This window comes from Heterocephalus glaber, unplaced genomic scaffold (genome assembly GCF_053883595.1).
Source record: "Heterocephalus glaber isolate CG9 unplaced genomic scaffold, H.glaber_assembly_v1.0 deba00001606, whole genome shotgun sequence".
NCBI lineage: Eukaryota > Metazoa > Chordata > Mammalia > Rodentia > Bathyergidae > Heterocephalus > Heterocephalus glaber.
In genome coordinates this window covers 12,244,875-12,266,013 of record NW_028258377.1, presented here as the reverse complement: position 1 = coordinate 12,266,013, position 21,139 = coordinate 12,244,875, and the positions used below count along the sequence as shown (strand labels likewise).

The 21,139-nt window shown below is 50.7% G+C and overlaps 2 protein-coding genes across 5 annotated transcripts; both read right to left on the bottom strand.

The window, feature by feature from the left end:
• Positions 1-1,772: 1,772 nt before the first annotated feature.
• Dok3 (docking protein 3) lies at positions 1,773-13,893 on the bottom strand. Its single transcript, XM_004836235.4, has 6 exons — positions 12,781-13,893; positions 12,010-12,203; positions 10,799-11,107; positions 7,991-8,090; positions 7,726-7,898; positions 1,773-7,615 (listed from the first exon to the last, which is right to left on the bottom strand). The coding sequence occupies exons 2-6, from the start codon at positions 12,073-12,075 to the stop codon at positions 6,926-6,928; spliced, it is 1,338 nt and encodes a 445-aa protein (XP_004836292.2). The 5' UTR covers positions 12,076-12,203; positions 12,781-13,893; the 3' UTR covers positions 1,773-6,925.
• Positions 13,894-14,078: 185 nt separating this feature from the next.
• On the bottom strand, positions 14,079-19,589 carry Ddx41 (DEAD-box helicase 41). Of its 4 annotated transcripts, none has more exons than XM_021238842.2 (17): positions 19,435-19,589; positions 19,207-19,317; positions 18,785-18,944; positions 18,610-18,684; positions 18,420-18,480; positions 18,182-18,318; positions 17,718-17,790; positions 17,439-17,592; positions 17,226-17,362; positions 16,170-16,332; positions 15,830-15,961; positions 15,509-15,580; positions 15,292-15,388; positions 15,006-15,155; positions 14,829-14,900; positions 14,589-14,699; positions 14,079-14,407 (listed from the first exon to the last, which is right to left on the bottom strand). In XM_021238842.2, the coding sequence occupies exons 5-17, from the start codon at positions 18,473-18,475 to the stop codon at positions 14,271-14,273; spliced, it is 1,491 nt and encodes a 496-aa protein (XP_021094501.1). In that variant the 5' UTR covers positions 18,476-18,480; positions 18,610-18,684; positions 18,785-18,944; positions 19,207-19,317; positions 19,435-19,589; the 3' UTR covers positions 14,079-14,270. The 4 variants fall into 4 exon arrangements, with proteins under 4 accessions (XP_021094501.1, XP_004836290.1, XP_004836291.1 ...); XM_004836233.4 differs by having other exon boundaries at positions 19,401-19,579; XM_004836234.4 differs by having other exon boundaries at positions 17,226-17,344; positions 19,401-19,579.
• Positions 19,590-21,139: the final 1,550 nt, after the last annotated feature.

The following is a 21,139-nucleotide window of genomic DNA, read 5'->3' as shown; positions in this document are numbered from 1 at the left end:
TGGTCCAGGTTGACCACTTCCTCTTTTGGAATCACCCTTTACCCCTGACTTTCAGGCTCCTTCTGCTTTACTGGACTCTCCTCCAACGCCCTAGGCAGCCCTTCCCTCATCTGCCTCTGGTCTTGGCCACTTGATCTCTGTACTCATTCCCTGAGCCTCATACTCTCCTGTGGCTTCCAATAACACTTATATGCCAAGGACTCCCAAGTGATATGGACAGCCTCGATCTTGCCCCAAAACTCTAGAGTCCAGTGTTTAATAGTCTGTCTAGATATCTGCTAAATATCTAGAATCACATGTCCCAATTCAATCTTGTGATTTTCCTTAACTCCTTCAGCTCAGTCAGTGGTGCCACCAGCCATTCAACTAGCTCAGCAGAAACTATAAGGTTATCCTACCGATTTCATTTCTATTATCTCCCAGATACTGCAAATTCTATCTTCAAAATGTTTTCACATCTAGGGCCGGGGATTTAGCTCAGTGGTGCTGCCGTCTGCCTTGCAAGTGCAAGGTCCTGAGTTCAATCCATGTTTTCACATCTAATCACTGCTGCCAGCATTGTCCCAACCACAGTCTCCTATCAGGTTTCCCTGCTATCCCCTTTGTCCCCTTCAGTCTTCTCCAAGCAGCAGTCAAACTGATGTTTTAAAAACAGAAATTACACCTCAAGATAATAAAATTACAACTCAGCTTTTAGAACTGCATTTAAAATTAAAATCCTTAAGAGCTACACAAAACCAAGGAACGACCAGCCAGGCACAGTGACACATGCTTGTAATCCTAGCTACTCAGGAGGTGAGGCAGGAGGGTCACAAGTTCAAGCCCAGCTTGGGCAACTTAGTGACGTAGTGGGACCGTCTCAAAAAAAAAAAAAAAAAAAGGGCCAGGGGTATAATTCAGTGCGAAGGCCCTGGATTCAATCACCAATACTAGGTGAAAAATAAAAGAATGTCAGTCCTATGAGCTTAGAAGCTTGTCTCTCTCTATTACTGTTTCCTCAGTGCCTGCACATAGTGGATGTGGATGAACAAATGAAAGAAGGAAGGAAAGATTACAAAAGTGAAACAGCAAATAAACAAAAGAAGCTATTGCGCCTGGGTAGGTGAGGGGGTGTCTTGGCAGTCTTCCAGCAGAGAGGACCCTCAGGTTGAGGGCCTGAGGCCTGAGTGGAGCCAGGGATCCTCCTGGCAGAGGCAGCCATTGAGAACGGAACAGGACCTGATCTAGACCACACTGCCCCCTGGTGGTCAGGACTCCTTCAGCTCCAGGGTGAAGCCTCCAGAGTCCTGGAGGTTTCCAAGGACTCTTCTCCCCACATTCTGATTGGAACGTTACAGAAATCACCAAGGACAAAGAAACTTGGATTTGGGTGAAGATTAAGGTTGAAGAATCTTAGATTAGGGGCTTTAGTTCTGGTCATGACCATGACTCTGTGGGTAATCTCCAGGGTATCGTGAGACTCACTGAAGCTTCAAATCCTGGTCTTGGCCAGGGGTGGACGCCTCAAACCCAGCACTAGGAGGCTGAGGCAGGAGGATTGCGGTGAGTTTGAGGCCAGCCTGGGCTGCATCATGAGTTCAAGGCCAGCCTGAACTATATAGCAAGACTGTCTCAAAAAAACCATACCCCCCTACCCCCACCAGGGATTTAGCTTAGTGGTTCCACCGCCTGCCTTGCAAGCACAAGGACCCGAGTTCGAACCCTGGTACCAAAAAAAAAGAGAAAGAAAACAAAAAAACACCCCCCCCCAAAAAAAAACCCCAACAAGGCCTAGGCTTGGACTTGCCAGTGTGGAAAGGAGGGTCTCTCCTGCAGTTATCTCCCTGTCTGGGAGCCTCTTGGCCTGAGCTTACTCCATGGCTGTCTGAACAATCTTGAGGAAATGTTACCTGTCTGGAAGTGATTTCATGAATAATGCTAAAATCTCCCTCCCCAGGGCTCCAACATCCTTTTGGGCTTTGTCCATGTGGCACTGCAGGGCACCCACCTCCTTCAACCTCCTTTTACCCATTAAATTCATTTTTAATTTTTTAATAGCAAAACATTTATGGGTACATTTTACGCATACATAATGATAACACTCATCACAGGGAATTTGCACCTGTATATGATAGCTCCTACCTCTTTTTTCCCATTCCCCACCTCCCCTCAATCTTCCCTCCCCTCCCCTCCCTATACGCAAAAGCTTTGTTTCCATTTCTTCTTCCATTCTTACTTCTTTTTCTTGTCCCTTCCTTCTGTTCTCCCTCCCCACTCCCTTGTTTCCCTTCCCATTTGAACATTTTCTTCCCATTTCCCAATATCTATTATACATTTTGGTCTTTATTTCCGCTTTCAGTTCCTCACACCCAAGAAACAATGCTGTATTTAAACATGCATATCTGATTTATGTCACTTAAGAGTATGGTCTCAAGGTGCATCCATTTAGCTATAAATGTCTCAAGCTCACCCTTCTTCTTCTTTTTTTTTGGTAGCAGGGATTGAACTCAGGACCTCACACTTGCCAGGCAAGTGCTGTGCCGCTGAGCTACATCCCTGGCCCAAGCTCATCCTTTATGGCAGAGTAGCACTCCATTGTATAAAAAACCCACATCTTCTTTTTCTAAATTTTTGTTATTATTTTTTTTAACCACATCTTCTTTATCCATTTGTTGGTTGATGGGCATTTGGGCTGTTTCCAAGATTTAGCTATTATAAATTGTGGCACTATAAACATGGGTGTGCATACATTGTTGTGGTATGTTGCTTTTAATTCTTTGGGGAAGATACCAAGAAGGGAAATAGTTGGGTCAAATGGAACCTCTAGTTTTAATTTTTTGAGGAATCTCCACATTGATTTCCACAGTAGTTGCACCAGTCTGCACTCCCACCAACAGTGGAGAAGTGTGCCTTTTGCCCCACAGCCCCTCCAGCATTTGTTATTGGTTGATTTCTTGATAGCAGCCATTCTTTCTGGAGTGAGATGGAATCTCAGAATTGTTTTAATTGGCATTTCTCATATAATCAGTGAAGTTACACATTTTTTTGAGTTCTTTATTCTAGATATTAGTCCTTTGTCTGAGGAACAGCTGGTAAACATTTTTTCCACACTGTAGGTTGGCTCTTCACTCTGTTGGTGGTTTATCTTGTGCAAAAGATTTTTAATATGATGAGATCCCAGTTGTTGATTCTTTGTGGTAGTTCCTGTGCAGTCATTACCCATTAAATTTAGAAATGCCTTTTATTTTTTTGTAGTATTGGAGATTGAACCCAGAGCCTCATGCATGCCGGGAAAGTGCTCTACCATTGAGCTAAAGCCCCAGCCCTGGAGATGCCTTCTAAAAATACAGATTTGTGTGTGTGTGTTCTTTTTTTTATTTTGGTACTGGGGATCGAACTCGGGACCTTGTGCTTGTGAGGCAGGCAGCAGCACCACTGAGCTAAATCCCTGGTCCAGATTTTTTTTTTTTTTTGAGACAGGGTCTCGCTCTATAGTTTAGGTTGGCTTCGAACATCTGGTGTAACCCAGCCTGGCCTCCAACTTGTCTTCCTGCCTCAGCCTCGAAAGTGCTGGGATTACAGGTATGTGTCAGTACTACACCCAGCTCTTCAGTTGCATTCTTAAATCTGAAGCTCAGGGAAGAGGTCTGCTCTGTAGATATACCTTTGGGGGTTGCCAGTGTTCTGAGGACCTATGAAATCTGGATACATGATTGGCTTGCAGTAGTTCTCAATTTGGAATGGTATGCATACTAGAATCACCCAGAAAGGGAAAAAGTAAACACTGATGCCCCAGCCCCATGCAGCCAGACTAATGAAATCAGAGACCCTGAGTGTAGGCCTAGACATGGGCAAGTTTTGAGGGCTTCCAGGTAGTTCTACCTGTAGCCAGGCTTGAGCTACATTATATCTAAGGCTAGAACAAGTAGAATGCTAACAGAGAAAACAGCAAGAAGCTGGGGGCTGGGCAGTACCTCACTGGTAAAGCATTTGCCTAGAATGTGCCCTGGGATCAATCCCCATGACTGAAAAAAGAAAAAAGAGGGTGGGAAGGAGAAACTGTGTGACAGGAAGATAGGAGGAAAATCCAATGAAGACCACGTGCCCCAAGGGGTATGGAATGCTGCTGAGAAGCTCAGGAAGTCTAGGGTGACTTTGCTTGGAGAAGCAAGTTGGTTGGTGGTAAGAGCCATGTAATGGAGTGGTGGGAACAAGGTGAGGACTGGAGTAGGTTAAAGGGGAAAAAGTGGAAGTGGGTGTAATCAACAACTCTTGAGAAGTTTCATTGGGAATCAGAACAGACAAGGTAGCTGAAGTGAAATGAAAGCATGCGCCACCACGCCTGCCAGAGATTTCTTTTCTTTTTTCTTTTTTTTTTGGTACGAGGGATCAAACTCAGGACCTTGTGCTTGGGAGGCAGGCGGCGGAACCACTGAGCTAAATCCACGGCCCGAGATTTCAAGAGGTGAAATTATACAGCATGTTTGTGTGGCTGGAAATGATGACGATGATAGCATGAATGAGTCCAGAAGAGGAAGGAGACATCTAGGTTGGCCAGGCTTTGAGGTGAGAAGAGCCGGAGTCAGAGTACATGCTGGGGACAGACGCTTCTTTTGCAAGATAGGTGCACATCCTGGCACCTTTGTAGGTGGTGGTGGCAGATTAAAGGTGGGGATAGTTCATTTCTGTTGACTGTTTTTTGCCCACTTCATCTGCTAGGTGAGAGTGGTAGGGACAGAGAGGAGAGGATTTGAAGATTTTGGGAGAGAAAAGCTGTCACTGTGGACCCAGGCTCTGTGGGCAGTGTGAGAGCCTAGCTGTCTGAAGTTTGCGATGACATTGTGGGAGAGGACACAGCCAGCCTCCTAGTGTGAACTTCTCTGGCTGTTGGAAGGTGTCAAAAGCAGGCACGGAGGAGAGCTAGGTTCACCTGGGGCTGGGGGCTTTGCCAGTCAAATAAAATGAAAGGAGACAGGAGATTGAAGAGCAACTCTGTGAATGGAGCACAGAACCAAAATGGAAAAAGGATGAAAGTTAGACAGGGGCTCACAGACAGTGAGAAAAAGATCACTGTAGGTGGATGCGGCTGGAAAGGAAGTATTGGCTATCCTGGAGGAAGTAAGCTGGGAGGAGAGGAAGTGGCTAGGGGGGGATACGTGGAAATAAGATCTGTGCGTCACTGTCGTGAAGACAAGGTTCAGAATAGGCTAGGGGTGTGGCAGCTGAGATACAATTGGGGTCAAATGACTAAGAGGCTAGATCCTTGGAGACTCCATCCCACTGTTCACGTGGCTGCCCCCAAGGATGGTGGCCAGAGTAGCAGAGAAGAGGTAAAAGCAGGCAATAAAGTCTTCAAGAAGCTTGCTTATCTCCCTCTGGAAGGTCTTCTCCTGGATACAGGACTGAGGCTGTCTTGAATATAGCTGTGTCCTTGAGTGCCTGGCATGGGGTAGGCACAAATAAAATTCTAAAGAAGAAATGGACCTAATATGTAATTTGATTTTTTTTTTTTCAGTGTAGGCGTCAAACCTAGCATGCTGAGCATGTGGTCTACCACTGAGCTACACCCCTAGTCCCATGTAACTTTATGTTTCTCCTTTACAGTTGAGAAAAATGAGGCCTGAGGTTCCCCAGAAGTGTCTGTAGATTGTTTGGCATCTTTGAAATTCCTTCCACCTGCCATCCACCATCCACCAGCTCCCACCCCCCATTACATCCTCCTAGCTTGGGTGTTTTGGTTTCCAGTTTGTTTGTTTTTTTAAAATTTTTTAAGATATTAGAGGCTGAACTCAGGGGGACTCTACAAGTGAGCTACATCCCCAGTCCTATCATCTATCTATCTATCTATGTATCTATCTGTATCTATATCTATCTATGAGACAGGGTCTTGCTGCATCAGTTAGGCTGGTCTCTTTTGTTCTGTTTGTTTTTTTGTTGAGACAGGGTCTCACTATGTAGTGCAGGTGTGCCTTGAACTTGTGGCAATCCTCCAGCCTCTGCCTCCCAAGTGCTGGGATTATCGGTGTGCACCACTACACCCAGCATTTAGGCTGGTCTTGAACTCACTGTGTAGCCCAGGCTGGCCTTGAATTTGTGTCTATCCTCCTGCATCAGCCTCCTGAGTGCTGGGATTATAGGCAGGCCCACCACACCCGGCTCCCAGCCCTTTATTAAAGATTTTGTTTTTAGATTTTGAGGCAGGCTCACTAAATTGCCCAGAGAAGATGAACTTGTAATCCTCCTGCCTCAGCTTCCCTCAGTGCTGGGATTCCAGGTGTGTGTCACCACACCCGGCTTGGTCTCCAGCTTTGCTCCCTCAGAGTCACCCTCCGGTTGTTCCTTCCCAACTCTTGCCATGTCTCTTCCCTGAGGATGAGATCCTGCTCACCAAGGGCTGCAGGGCACCTCTGGCACCATCATCCTCTGGCCCACATGTGCCCACCCTCAGCCCGAGCCTACTGCCTGGTTGTTAAATTCCTGCCTGCCCTTGACTCAGTGCCAAGCGCACATCTCCCACCAGCAAGTCTCCCTCGGCCTGACTATTCGTGTCATTCCTGCTGCCCAGAACTACACAAAGCAAAACTTACCTGCATCTCATCTGCATGCTCTCGTGGATTTAAACTCCCTGGTGGCCAAAGTCAGGCCCCGGTCATCTGTGTTCCTGGAGCCCAGCACACAGCACTGGTGTTTGTTGCACAGATGCCAGGAGCTGAGCTGAGGGTATGGACTGTGGGCCACAGATAGAACTCAAAAGGAGCTGGAAGGCTTTATTATTGGCAAATCTGTACACTGTACACTGCAGGGTGGCCAGGGCAGGGTGTGGGTCCTCTCCAGGCTGCCTGCTTTGTCTCTGCAGGCTAGAGAGAACCGGGGATGTGTTTGTGGATGTCAATCCTCCTACTGTCGGGAGAGCACCTCTGTCCTCCTGCTGCCACTGCACAGGCCTTCAAGGCCGGTCACAGGGGGCAGGACCCTTCCTCCGCTCACGACTCAGCAGCGTCACGAGCTTGGCCTTGAAGCCTGCCTGTGGGCCCGAGCGGCTAGTGCTGCCTGCCTCGTCCAGCTCCAGTTCTAGCAGCCGCCGGTACTGGGCCTCCAGGCTGCTGTCATGAGGTGGGACAGGCCAGCTCAGGTCCTCGCTGCTGTAGGAGATGGGGCTGACCAAGGGGCTAAGGCTACCAGAGGGGCCTTCTTGGGGCTTGGAGCCCCCGTTGGGCAGCCCTGGGATGGATTCCAGCATGCACAGGTTTTCATAGAGGTGCTCGGTGGTGGCTGGGGGCCCACTGGTCCACTTGCGCACTGAGGCATAGAGCTCGGAGGCTGGCTCTTTGGGAATGGGGTCCAGTAGGAGTGGCAGGCTCTGGGGCCCGTGCTCAGCCACATGTGCTCTCCTGGAGGTGGGTAGCTCGGGCCCCGGAGACACCTCCCAAAGTTCTCCAGGGGGCTCCAGGGAAGGCATGGAAGTGGCCCGAGGCAAGGGGCAAGGTTGGGGAGCTGCCAGCTCAGGCAGCCGTTCCCGTTGGCGGGCAATGGCAACAGCCACTGCCCCACACATGTCAGGGGCACGTGAGCTGCTGAAGGCAAAGAGGCCCTCACCTGAGTCGCAGCGGCGGCCAGCCTCAAAGGAAAACATGCCCTGGACACAGGTGACACAGGTGGGGGATCAGTGTCTGTAGAGCCAGGACACCAGCCTCCCATGGTCCTTCCCTGGGACCTGCTGGAGTGAGGCAGCCACTCCCACCTCACCTTGTCAGAGCCAAACTTCCGCAGGAAGTGGTAGGGCCAGCTGTAGAGGACCTGGGAGCTGGAATTCTCCCTCAGCTGGATGGCATCCTGGCCCAGCGCCAAGAGGTAGGAACCCTTCAGCTGGCAGCGAGTGGCAGCCTCAGTCTTCTGCACCACCACAGGAAACTCGCTCACTGCAGGCAAGAAGGAAGGTGTCAGTCTCCCAAAGATGTCAGCCCTAGGAGTAGTTAGGCTGAGGCTGTTCCCAGGCCTCCCATAGACTCACCTTCCTGCCAGGAGGAGTAGATGGAGTTTTCTTCCATGGGGACGAAGCCCTTCTTGGGACACTCAGCCTCCGCTGGTCCTGAGGAGCAATCCCTGGTACCCTGGGGAATGGGCTCAAGTCAGAGGTTAGGGCCCACCCAGCTCTGCTCCCCCTGCCTTCCATGGGGTTAGCAATCCAGGACTACATGGCAAGCAAGGGCATTCAGGGACCTGGGCCAATCTGAATTCTGCCCTGACACATGTATGACTCCAGGAACCCCAGTAAGACTCTTTCCTCACCTTCATGATGGGCAGCAATTCCCACTGGACTCTCCCTGGGCTGGGGAAGGGACTCTCCCTTGGTGTCTAACAGCTGGAAACTACTGCGTACTAAGAAGGATGTCTCCTGAGCTGACTGGGGACCAGGCTGAGTCATGCAATTCTCTGACAGCTTGGAACAGGGAAGGGGCAGGGGCCTTAGGGGCAGCACACGGAAGTGAACTGGCTGGAGAGCAATGTCCAGGCTTCTTTCCCCATCCCACACAACTACGTGTGAGTATCCCTTGGCCTTCCCTGTTCTTCACTCCACATCTGGTCATGCAGCAAGTACACCCTGAGGTTCTTTCTGACTCACACCTCCACCATGACCACCTCGGCCCATGGGAGCATGGGTAGGGTCCAGTGCAACTGCTCCCTCCCTTTTCTCCTACATCCTGGTCATTTTCTTTTTTATTGAAAACTTTTAAAATGTGATACAATATACAGAAACATAAAATTTATCCTTTTTGTTTGTGGTACTGGGGTTTGAACACAGGGCCCCCTCTACCTTTTTTTAATATTTTGAGACAGGGTCTCACTAAGTTGTCTTAAATTTGAGATCCTCCTGCCTCAGTCTCCTGAACAGCTGGGATTACAAGCATGAGTCACCAAGGCCAGCTTTTTTTTTTTTTTGGGTACCAGAGATCGAACTCAGGACCTTGCCCTTGCGAGGCAGGTGGCGGAGCCACTGAGCTAAATCCCCAGCCCAACTTTCATTTTTTTTTTTTTTTTTGTAGCCCAGCTTTGTTGTTGTTGTTGTTGTTGTTGTTGTTGTTGTTTTGTTTTTTGAGGCAGGGTCTTGCTATATAGTTCAGATGGGGTCTGAACTCACCACGTAGCCCAGGTTGGCCTCAAACTCATGGCAATCCTCCTGCCTCAGCCTCCTAAGTGATGGGGTTACAGGCATGCGCCACCATATCCAGCTCAAACCCTGCTATTTTAAAGCATATAACTCAGTAGTTTCTAGTATAGTTACCCATTGAGTGGCCATCACCACTACCTAGTTCCAGAACTTTTTCATCACCCCAAGTGGAAACCCTGTACCTGTTAGCAGTTATTCCCCATTTCTCTCCCCTGAAGCCTCTAACAACGAATCTGCTTTCTAAATTTGCCTATTCTGGACATTCCCTGTAAATGGAATCATACATTATATAGCCTTTTGTGTCTGGCTTTTCACTTAACATAATATATTGAAGGTTTATGCTGGGCATGGTGGTGTACACCTATAATCCCAGCACTCTAGGAGGCTGAGGCAAGAGGATTTGCAAGTTTGAGTCCAGCTAGGGTAACTTCAAATTAGTAAGACCCTGTCTCAAAAGCAACAACAGGCCAGGGACTTAGCTCAGTGCGGTGCCTGCCTCCCAAGCGCAAGGTCCTGAGTTCAATCTCTGGTACAAAAACAAAACAAAACAAAACAAAACAAAAAAACCAACAACAGAACAAAACAAAACAAAAAACAAAAAATGGTCCATCCATGTTGTAGCATATACCAATACTTCATTCCTTCTAACGGCCAAATGATATTCTGTTGGATGGATAGGCATTCATCAGGGGATGGCCATTTGGGTTACTTCTACCTCTTTACAACTGTGAATACTGCTGCCACAAACATTCATGTACAAGCTTTGTGTAAACACCTGTTTGAATTCTCTTGGGTATATACTGAGCAGTTGAATTGCTGGGTCATATGGTAACTCCATGATTAACTTTTTGAGGAACCACCAGACTTGTTTCATTTTGGTTTATCACAGACCATGTGAGCCTTTACCACCATGAGCATCTGGTTTAAACCTTCTGAAGTCTCCTCTGACTCAGAATAAAATCCCAAACCTCACACGTGGCTGAAGGCAGTTTCAGTTGGCTCTCCCTCAACTTTGCTGCCTCCTGTGCTTCTCTTGCTCCTTTCCCTTTGACCATGCCAGGCTTCTATCTCCCCCTTGAGCACACCACACTTTCTCCTCCTGCAGGGCCTTTCCTTATGCTTGCTTCCCTCTCTGTTCTTACTGTCTAGGATATACTTTCCTTAGACCTTTCCCTGGTAAGCCTCCCTCCTCATGTGATACTGGCAATTGAACCCAGGGCCTTTGCCCTGAGCTACATCCCTAGCTAAGCTTTTTTAGTTTTCTTTTTTTGTGAGATAGGGTCTTTCTTGCTAAATCATTAAGTTGCCCAGGTTGGGCTCAAACTTGTGATCCTCCTGCCTTAGCCTCCCAGAGTGCTGGGATTATAGGTATTCACGACTATGCCCAGCTTGTGGGCTCTGAAATGTCAGTGAGGACTCAGGCCCACTGTCCTGTCAGAAAGGCCTTCTTTGGCTCTTCTGCCTAATGTTCCCCCATTTTGTGTGCACTGTAGCATGCATGGCCAGCTGAGACTCACTCTATGGGTTTCTGGGCCATTTCCTAGCTGTGCAGGTATGTGGCAATGCATACATAGTGACAGGATGTGAGTGAGCAAGGAGATGAGCAAGTGTGGGGTGAGGTGGTTCCTCCGGGCCCCGCCCTGCACTCACCGGGAAGGCCAGCTGGCAGATGGGGCCCATCCAGGACTGGCGGTGCTGTGCAGCCAGCAGGTGGCTGCGCTCGGTGGTGGTGAGCAGGAAGGCACCAGTGTCCCGGGGACAACTCTCACCATCAGCCGGCAGCACAGACACACAATCAGCCAGGCGGATGACCCCCCGCCGCTCTCCACGTCGTCCAGGCCCCGCTGATCTGTCACCTGCTGGCCCCAGGGTTCCATCCCGGACATCCCAGCTTTCCAACCGTGCCACACCTGATGGGCTTCCTGCATACAGCAGAGCCCATACCTTCCGCCAGGACTTCTGCAGGAGAAGAGGGTAGGAGAGAAGACCCTTGGGTGGCAGATACTCCTGCCACTCTGCTTGGCACAAGCTTAACAATTGTTCCTCACCACCCAGATGGGCCTTGCCTCCCCCCAAGTCCTTAGGGTATCAGAGAAGGAGGCCAGGCAGAGGTTTAGAGTCTATGGTTAGTGTCAGTCAGCCCTGGGTTCAAATCCCATCCACCATTTCCCTTTTTTCCCCCTTTCCTAACTGATTTCCATAGTACCAGTGTCCTTGACTCTCAAAAAGGTCATAAGAAAATGAAGGTAGGGCTTCCACTGGATTATGTCTGTAAAGTAGGTAATGGCTGGGAAAGTCACTTGATATTGCTGTTATGTTGGTTCCTACTTCCACTCCTCAAGAAAAGGACAGTTGGGCCATGGCTGGGTGGGAAGGAGGCCACAGCCTTATTCTGGCAAGGAGGGAAACATGCAAATAAGTTGTAGCAAAGGAAACAGACCGTTGATCTGCCTGGGCAGCAGCTGCAGCTGAGCTGTGGGGGTGCAGGGCCTGCTGCCAGAGAAGTGACCTCCCACCTCTTTTCCTCCCTTGTCTGCAGTGTGCAGCTCCTCCAGCTCAGCCCCTGGTCCTTCCTAAGGGCCTCAGTGCCACTATTGGAACCCATCTAAGGCTGTTCAGCTCTGACCTGCTTGGAGGTTTTGATTCTCAGACCCTTCCCTTATTTCACATTTTCCTTCTTTAAACAAGGCAACCGTTCTTACAAAGGCCTGTTCAGTCCCAACCCTTTCAGGCCAAGAACTAAGTTCTGTTTGTTCCCAAATCCCTGAGTTCTACTACCCATCCCAGTCTCCCTTCCCATTCTACCAGGTCTAGGTGCTTTCTGGAGCTAGGGCGGCTGCGTGACAGCCAGGGGTCCCCACCTTGCCAAACTTGATGTGCTGCTGGTAGAGGATGCCATCCTTGATGGGAGTCTCTGCAAGCTCCATGGCCACGGCCAGCCAGAGGCCCACTGTTGCGAAGACCTGAGGAGACTGGTAACAGGCTGGATAGGAACACTCATACTTCCCCTTCTGGCCACTTCCCCCTCCTTCTGTCCAGAGAGGCAGCTGCTGGGCTGGGGGAGGGGAGCCCAATCTTCAGTTAAGGGATGGGAGGGGTAGCACATTCTTCCTGGGGATTCTGCTTGGCCCAGGGTGCCTACACCTGCTTGGCAGGAGCCACAGGCCTTCTGAGGGCAACGACCCCTGTGCTGGCACCTGGGTCAGCTGGGTATGAGCATCTGACCACAGGCTGGCTGCCCTGAGTCATGAGCTCTGACCCTTCCCCCATCTCAGGCAGCTGTGCATCCTAGGGCCTGGCACTTCATGCCCTTGCTCTCACCCTAGGGTCCTCCTCTCAGACTGCCAAACTCCTGGCTCTTCCACCCAGCTTTGGTTTGTCACTAGACCTGTCTGAGCGTCTACCTGATCTCTGGTTCTACCTAAAGTATTTCTAATGTTCATTTGCTCCTCTTCTTCTTTGCAGCTCCTGCCACACCTGGGCTGACCTGGCTCTCTCCAACCCCAAGCCAACCCTGCTTCTATCCTTCCTTGGGTCTAAACTGGGATCCTCAGCCCAGCACTCAGGGGCCTGTGTTGTGGCCTCCACTTCCCTGAGCCTCATTCCCCACAGACAGGCCCTACAGTACACACCTTACCCCTGTGCTGCTTGGGTACACGGGTACCTCTCCCTCCTGGAGGCTGTCCTTGAAATCCACACTGCCTGAGAGCACAGTGGCCTTCACAACACACCCCAGGCCAGGCAGCAGTCCACATGAGATCCACACCGGAGTGACTCTGGCCATGTGAGTATGGGTGGCAGGTCCCTAGTGGGCTCCCAAGAGGTCACATGCTCTTTTAAAGCCGCTTCCTGTCAACTGTTTTTTCTGCCTATCCTTGCTGGAGGCTGGTATTGTGGCTGTGTCTGAGTCTGAATATCTGAATTCTGCAAAGTCTCATGTCTCATTCAGTGCCACCTCTGGGGAAGAATATGTAACCAGGCTAATGAATGCTGTTTTAGGATCACATATTCGACCAGGAAATGTCTTCTAAAGGCCTTCTCGCACCTGACTCTGGCTCCTGTGGCCCAAACAACTAAAACAGTCTCAGACAACATGGCATTCTCATTGCCATTTCAACAATGAGGAAATCAAGACTCAGAAAAATTAAGTAACTTGCCTGAGGCCACAAACCAAGTGACAAACATGACTTGAGTAACTGCTGTCCTGCTGGATAAGCATGTGGCCTTACATATGAAGGTCCTGGCACAGAGGAACTTGACACACAGCCACTGCTGTGTTGTGCCTCTGCCTGTCTCTCACAGATACGGAGGTCCTGGCAGATCTGCTGGCCGTCTTGTGAAGGTTGCCCATGTTTCCTCATATTTGAGTCTCCCACTTATCCTCGGCTTCCTAGGCAGATCTCTGCCTGGCTTGTCTGAGTCTTTACAACCCAGCAAAAAACAGAACAGAGCAGGTCAGTGGGAATGTGGCCTGAATGGCATTCCTGTGGTATCTGCATCTTCTCAGTGAATGAAACTGAGTTTCCAACTGGAAGCCTCTGCATGCAGGTAGTAAGCAGGGACCTGAGGCAGGAAGGAGCCTCCCAAGAGATCCAAGAAGCCCTCCGAGCATCACACAACCATCAGGAAGAGCAAAGCTGGGGGATATGACAGCCAGCCAGGAGGCCAGAGACCCAACCATTTCCCCATGGCATCCTACTGTGGGTCCTCCTTGAGCCATAAATCCCAGCAACAGTGAGGAATGTTCTGAGTCCCCAGAGTGGGCCATTGGCTAGGCAGCTCCTTTCAAAGCCAAGTACCAGCAGGCTGGGTGCTGGTAGCAGTGGGAGATGCTGATACCTTGGCTCAGAAGAGTGCTAGAGGGCCATGGGTGAGGCCTGCCCAGGAACCAGAGGGCAGATGGGTTGAGACACAGAGGGAGGACTGGGGGTGAGACAGAGGGGCCTGTGTTTTAATGGCATTGGAGGGGAGAGGGGTTTGCACAAAAATAGTAATTCTGGGGAACACAGTGAGCAGCCCAGGCCAGCTGGGCTGAGAATGCTGGCTTCTTGTCCAGGCAGCTGGTTGTGGCAGAAGTCCAGGGAGTGAGGCCTCTTGGAGGGAAGGAGGGAAGAGAGATAGCTCAGAAGTCCATAGAGCTGTGGGCCAGGTAGTCCTTTCGGCCGATGTTGCTAACTTGCTTGGTCTGCATGGCCTCAAGTTTGGGACAGTCAGTGATCCGATGGCCAAGACCCCCACAGAAGGCACAGCCACGCTCTCCTGAAGGGATAGAAGCAGGGTTAGCAAGGTCACAGATCCAGGCTCCCCTAAGTAGGGCCCCCCAGGTCACCGCTGTCTAGTATGGACTCGTTTTGTGGTATTCCCATCTGCCTATCTCCATGGCTGCCCGCGACTTGACCCCACCACCAGGGAGGACTTGAGCCTCCTGCTTGGCACTTACCTCCGATATCCAGCATGGACTCGTCCCCGCAGTGCAGTACTTGCAACACTGGTGGTACCTTCTGTTTTGCCTCTAAAAGTAGGGCCTTGAGGTCCATCAGCACTGACTCATCTGGAAGGGGAAGGGGGGAAGGGTAGTAGGGAACCATTAGGCCCCACTCTGGGCCCTGTGGTCCAAACCTGGGTGGTAATAGGAAGAGGACCTGGGGAACAGCTGAGGTGGCTCTGGTGAAAGACTCACCACAAGCCTTGTTGATGAAGGTGGTGGCAATGCCAGTGTTTCCTGAGCGTCCAGTACGGCCAATCCGATGCACTGCAGAGAGAAGGATAGAACCTCTGGCCCACTGCCCAGGGGCTGGGGACTGAGCCTTGCCCCTCTCCTTTCTAGCTCACACCCTTCATCTCCCAAGCTCCCTACCGTAATTCTCAATTTCCTCAGGCATGTCATAATTGATGACGTGCTGGATGGCAGGGAAGTCCAAGCCCTTGGAGGCAACATCTGTGGCCACTAAGACATCTTTTTTGCCCTCCCGAAATGCTTCAATGGCCTTGGTCCGTTCCTCCTGGTCTAGAAAGGGTCAGGTAGGAGGTCTTACAGGTATAGCAGGAATTTACAGAGTAGAGGCAGGCTGGCCAGGCAAGAGGGATTAGATGAGGGGCTGCCATGGCAAAAGAGTCCATGTCAATGTGTGCACTGCCTTCACCTTTGCCCCCATGGATGGCCACAGCCTCGACTCCCTTGAGCAGCAGGTACTCATGGATGGCGTCTACGTCTGCCTTCTTCTCTGCAAAGATGAGCACCTGTCCAGGAAGGGTGATTCCAGTCACAGGGCATCACCTTGACTTTCGTGCAACACTGTCCCTACCACCCTCTCCCCTGTCCTGGGGACTGTGGCCCCAGGCTGGACTGGCTGCACTCACAGGTGGAGGTGTCTTCTGTAGGCACTCGAGCAGGTACACCATCTTAGCTTCTTCCTTCACATATTCCACCTCCTGCCACCAAAGGGGCCAGGTCAAATGATCCCAAGGTTAGGTTCACAAGCCAGGGCCCTGTTAAAGAGGCTGAGCCACTAATCTGGGCCAGAAGTTGACCAGGAACTTCTTGGCACCAAGGGCTGGACATACTACGAATGGCTCTGGCTAAAGGCCAGAAGGTTTCAATAAAACCCCCAGGGCCCACAAGATGAAGCCCTTGTTCCAATCAGCTTCAAGGGAGCCTGAGAGGCTAGAGTGCTGACTTGCCTGTATGACATCCAGGCTTGCAGCCCCGGCACGGCCCACATTGATAGTGACAGGCTTTACTAGGGCACTCTTGGCAAAGTTCTGAATCTTCTTTGGCATGGTGGCACTGAAGAGTAGAGTTTGCCGCTGGCCCTGAGGAAGGATAGGAGCTTGGACCCAGGGCACACAGGGCTAGGTGGGGCTGGGGCAAAGGTAAGTAGGAGATAGGTCTGGGAACACTGAGCAGCTGGGTCGCAGCCCACCCAAAGTAAGAGCAGAGGGTGAGACAGCATAGGGGCTCAGGGTCCTCCATGATGAATGAGGTATGGATGGGGAAGGGGGCAGTATGGAGGATGGGCACCTTGAAGTAGGAGAAGATAGTACGGATGTCACCCTCAAAGCCCATGTCGATCATGCGGTCAGCCTCATCCAAGGCCAGGTATCGACAGATGTCTAGGCTGACCATCTTCTTTTGTAGTAAATCCATGAGGCGCCCAGGCGTGGCCACCATCATGTGCACACCACTGAGGACCAAAGAGAGACCCTGAGGTTGGAGCCACCTGCCCATCATCTACTGAGGCCATATCCTACCTCCGTTCTGCTGTTCTTCCTTCTTCCTGCCTGTTCCCCTGTCCTCTCTTTGTCACCCCCTTATCCTGCCCTAAGTATACATTTATCCCCTGGAAGAAGGGGATGCAGCTTTCTGGACAGCACTTGGCCTGGCACACATTCCTTCACCTCCCAGGTCACTCCTCTTGCCCCAGGAGAGCTATCCTGAACCTCTGCAGAGGCTTCACTATGGGCTCCCACAGCCTGCACTCCTCCCTTCTTATTTTGGAGAAAAGGTCTTGCTATGCACTTCAGGCTAGCCTCAAACTGAAGATCTTCCTGCCATGGCCTTCCGAGTGCTGTAATTAAAGGTATACAACCTGTGCCTGGTTCTGCAGTCTCTTTGTAGCCCTAGCTGGGCTTTCCTGGCATACTGACTTCATCTTTTTTGGGTCTGCATCTTTCCTGAGCCTGGGAATGCTTCTGTGATCCCAAGACCTCATCCCGGGCATCTGGTGATAGCTGTGGGGGACTGCATTGGGTGGACAGGACATGGATTCCTTTGGGATCTAGCCCATGTCTAGATCTGCCCCTCTTCAAAATTCAAATATCACCTTCCCTGTAAAACCTTCTCTAACTTCTTTCCTCTCAGATGTCCCAAGAGGATGGGCCATTCTCTCTGCTGTGTTCCCACAGTATGTGACTATTTCCCTCTATCTCACCCAACCCACTTCCCCATTATACTTTGGGGGCTGTGTAGGCTTAGCCCACAGGAAGCCTCTATGAGAGTCCAGGGAGTGACTAAAGGGACTTCTAGCTTCTCTATAGGAGTTGGGGAGGCCCATGGGGCAGGGTTGCCTGTACTCACTGTCGGATGGTCTCCATCTGCTCTTTGACAGACATGCCCCCAATGCAGAGAGCACAGCGCAAGAGGGGTGAACTGTCTTCCTGTAGCAGGCGGCAGTAATATTCCAGAATGCCATGGGTCTGCCGGGCCAGTTCCCGCTGTAGAACAGGGAAAAGGCTGACACCAGAAGGCAGCCCCAGTCTCTCCCCTGCCCTCCAAGATAGGCTATCTTACTGAGGGGCAGATGATGAGTCCATAGGGCCCCTCTCGCTTAGAGAAAGGCAACCGCTTCTCTTGTTCCAGGCAGAACATGATGACAGGCAGCGTGAACACAAGTGTCTTGCCTGACCCAGTGAAGGCGATACCAATCATGTCCCGGCCAGAGAGACTGTTGGGAGAGGACAATCTGAGACCCAGCAGAAGAGAGCAACTACTTTTCTAGTCAGACACCTGACCATTTTCTGTCCCTGTCACCACCCTCCCCAGGTACCCAAGGTCTGAGTCCATACTCACATGGTGGGGATGCCCTGGATCTGGATGGGTGTCGGGTGGAGGATGCCTTTCTTCTTCAGGCCTCGAAGGATGGCTGTGGAAAACAACAGGTACTTTACCAGAGGCCTAGCACCTGTGAAATTAGCACTTCCTCACAAGTTACAAGTGATAAAATGAAGGCTTGGGAACAGAGAAGGATGGAAAGAAAGGTAAACTTGTATAATACCCATGGCTTGGTGAATCCTGGTTTCACATCCAGGTCTGTCTAAATCCAATAACACTTTGCCAGTGAAGCTTTGTAATAGCAGAGGACACTGAACATATATGGCTACGGCAATTGAAAGGTAAGCCTAAAGAGACTCCACCTCAAATCCTGGCATTCTCATTGGCTGGACCCAATGGTCATGCTGCTGAGCTAAATGAGAACTAGAATACTACAAAGGCTTGATTTTAAAAGTGTGGTGTCTCTCCCTATTCCCAGGTACCTGCAGGAAACTTCATTTCCTTGAAGCTCTTGATGGGTGGTGGGATGCCATCTCCTTCCACCAGGATGTGGTACTTCTTCCGTACGCGCTCGTGTCTTTCTTCAGACATGCTCAGGACATAACGGGGAGGAGTCCAACTGTGAGTGAACAATAGGGGTCCACAGAAGCCCTGAGCACTGCTAATCTCAGCTGTATGTCATCTTGAGTAAAGGTGACTACCCAGACTAGGAAGGCATACCTGGTTTTGATTGGGTCATCATATGTGATGCCCTTGGCCATCTCCTTCACTGACATCAAGGCTGAGAAGATAGACATAGCTTAGGGCTGGCTCCCGCTTCCCAGAGACCAGGTCCCTTGATATATAACATGCCTGGGGTTAGGGGGAGGCAGTTTAGTTCACCTCCTCATTGCCCTGGCTGGAACAATACCTCGGCCCTCAGCCACACTCTCCAGAATCTTCTCTTCTTCTTTCAACTGTTTCTCCTTTGCAGACTCCTTTCGGGCTGAGAAAAGAAGGTAAAGACACCAGAGACTGGTAGACATCGACACAGACAATAAGGCTTGGCTTCTCCCTTCCCACTCAAGCATTGCTGCCCAACTCACCTTCAGCCTTCTCTTTGAGGTGCTGGTGCTGATCCAGGAGGCTGACATTGGATTGAGGGCCCAGCGGGATGTCGTCTTCATCTCCCCGGGGTTCGCTGCCGCAGTCCTGTTGTTCCTCTTCCGCAGCTCCCTTTCGTCTTCGCTGCAGCAGCTTCTGCAGCTGAGTTCCCACAGTATCCCTCAGAGTACAGCCCGACAGAAGAGCGGGGCATCGGGTCCCTGCTCATAATCTTGGCTTTGGGTGAGGGTCTTGTGCCTTAACCCTCAGATTAGGTCGTCAGTCCTTCATTTGCCTCCAGGACACGCTCCGAGGTATTGACTCTTCTCAGATCGCCCCCATCTCCCTGAAGACCAGGGCCACCTCCCATCCAATTAAGCCCCAGTGACCACGCCCCCATATTCGTCGGGCGCTCTGGGCTCACCAGTAATTGCCGGCGTTGTCGCAACGGCACATAGGGTACGTATTCTTCGTTGTCCTCATCCTCAGCCTCGGAGCGGCTTCCTGCAGCAGTCGTCTCGTCGATGCGAGCTCGCTGGAGATATACAGGAATCAGGCCCCGACCCCGCTGCCTTCATTCCGGATCCCCACCTGCGCAGGCCCCAACCTTTCTCCCACCTTTTTTTCGGGTTCCGACTCCTCCATACTTTACCGTAACGCAAGGATTCCACGACCATATCCACGCCCTATCTTTGAGTGAAATCCAATCAGACGCGAAGAAACAGATGTCGGCATCTAGCAACGACGTCGGCGTGACGGATCGCGCAGAGGGATAAACTTCTTGAGTTGAGTTTGCGGCTGCGCGGCTGTTGCCAGAGGTGCAGGCTAAGGTGCCCCGTACTGCATTGTGGGTTGCTGGAGAATGTGGAGCATGCGCAAAAGGCTCTAGGCTGGCCCTGTCACAGGAAGACTCCTTGGAGACCGATGATTGCAAGTGGACGGGAAGGGCTGCCTGCTAGGTACCCAAAGCAGGAGGACACTACGACCTCTTGTGGCTGGGAGATCCTAGACCCGGCAAACCGGGATTCCTGCGGTGTCTCGGTCGGTGTTCCTGGGCACGGGTGGGGGTGGGGCTTGCAGAATGAATGACTCAACATCTACCACCATTCTGATTGGTCTCATTTGTGTGAGACAACGTCTATGGCCAGAGTGGTAAGGGATAAATAAAATACTGATGACAGTGTTTTTAAGCTGAGGCCCTGTATACAAATGAACGATTATTGTAAATTAAGTAGAGCTCAGTGTGATCGCCTGAGAAACCACAGGCGGCTTAGAAATTGGTTCTGAGCTTCCAGAAAAGTGTGGGAATCTCCGCGCATGGAGTGGAGGAGAGGCTTTCTGCGGGTGCAGCAGGAATAAAGGTCTGTCGATGTGCAAGTACACACATTCCTCGGAACAAAGCGGAATGGGTAGTGTGGCTAGAGCTAAAGGTGAGATTGGGCCCACAGCATGCAGGGTAGTGACTCTCAGAATATGTAAATTTAACTTCATTGAGGGCTTCTGAAGAGGAAGGAAAGTGTTCTTTTCATTCGTATGTTTGTTTTCTTGAGATAGGGTCTCCTTATGTAGTTTAGGCTGGCCTTTAACTCCAAATGATCCTCTTGTCAGCCTCCTGAGTACTGGGATTACAGGCCTATGCCACCACTCCTGGCTCAATCGCACGCTTAATAAGAGTAGGACAAGGTGTGGTAGTGCACTGTAATCCCATCACATGGGAGGCTGACAGGATTGCTGTGAGTTTGAGGCCATACACAGACTCAAAAAAAAAAAAAAAAAGGAATCCTTCTCTGTTGGTAAATGGGGTGCTTGATCAGACCTGCACCTTTGGCATAATGAAGCAGAATTTGAGATAGCTGTACCAATTCAGCTGGACTGTAGGAACCTGGTGTAAATGGAGAGAGGAACACAGCTGATAAAGGGTTTGTAGGGAAGTGGTCACACTTGGGGACTGGGATAGGCCAGGAACTAGGAATTGTGAGCCTTGGTCAATGTTGTGTATTCTTCAGAGGAGGAAGCTGACACCCACATGGCTGGGCTCATCCTGGGTGGGCAAAACGCAAGGATAGTGCTGTTTCTGCTCATAATGTCCTATACAAGGCTCTGTGGCTGTAATTCTCTAGATATGACATTCCCCAAATAAGCTCAATTTGAGTTGGTTTTAGTAGAGAAAACTACTGAGGGGAGGCAGTTTGGACTTAAGGCATTCTTAGCAAACCCCTTATATTAAAACCTGAATTTACAAACTAGTTCCATTGGGGAGGTGAGGTAGTTTGCTTGAGGTTTTAGACTGTTTCATTGTTGTCTTAACTCAAATCCTTAGGCTCCATGTCCCATTCCCACTGGGAAATCAGACCATT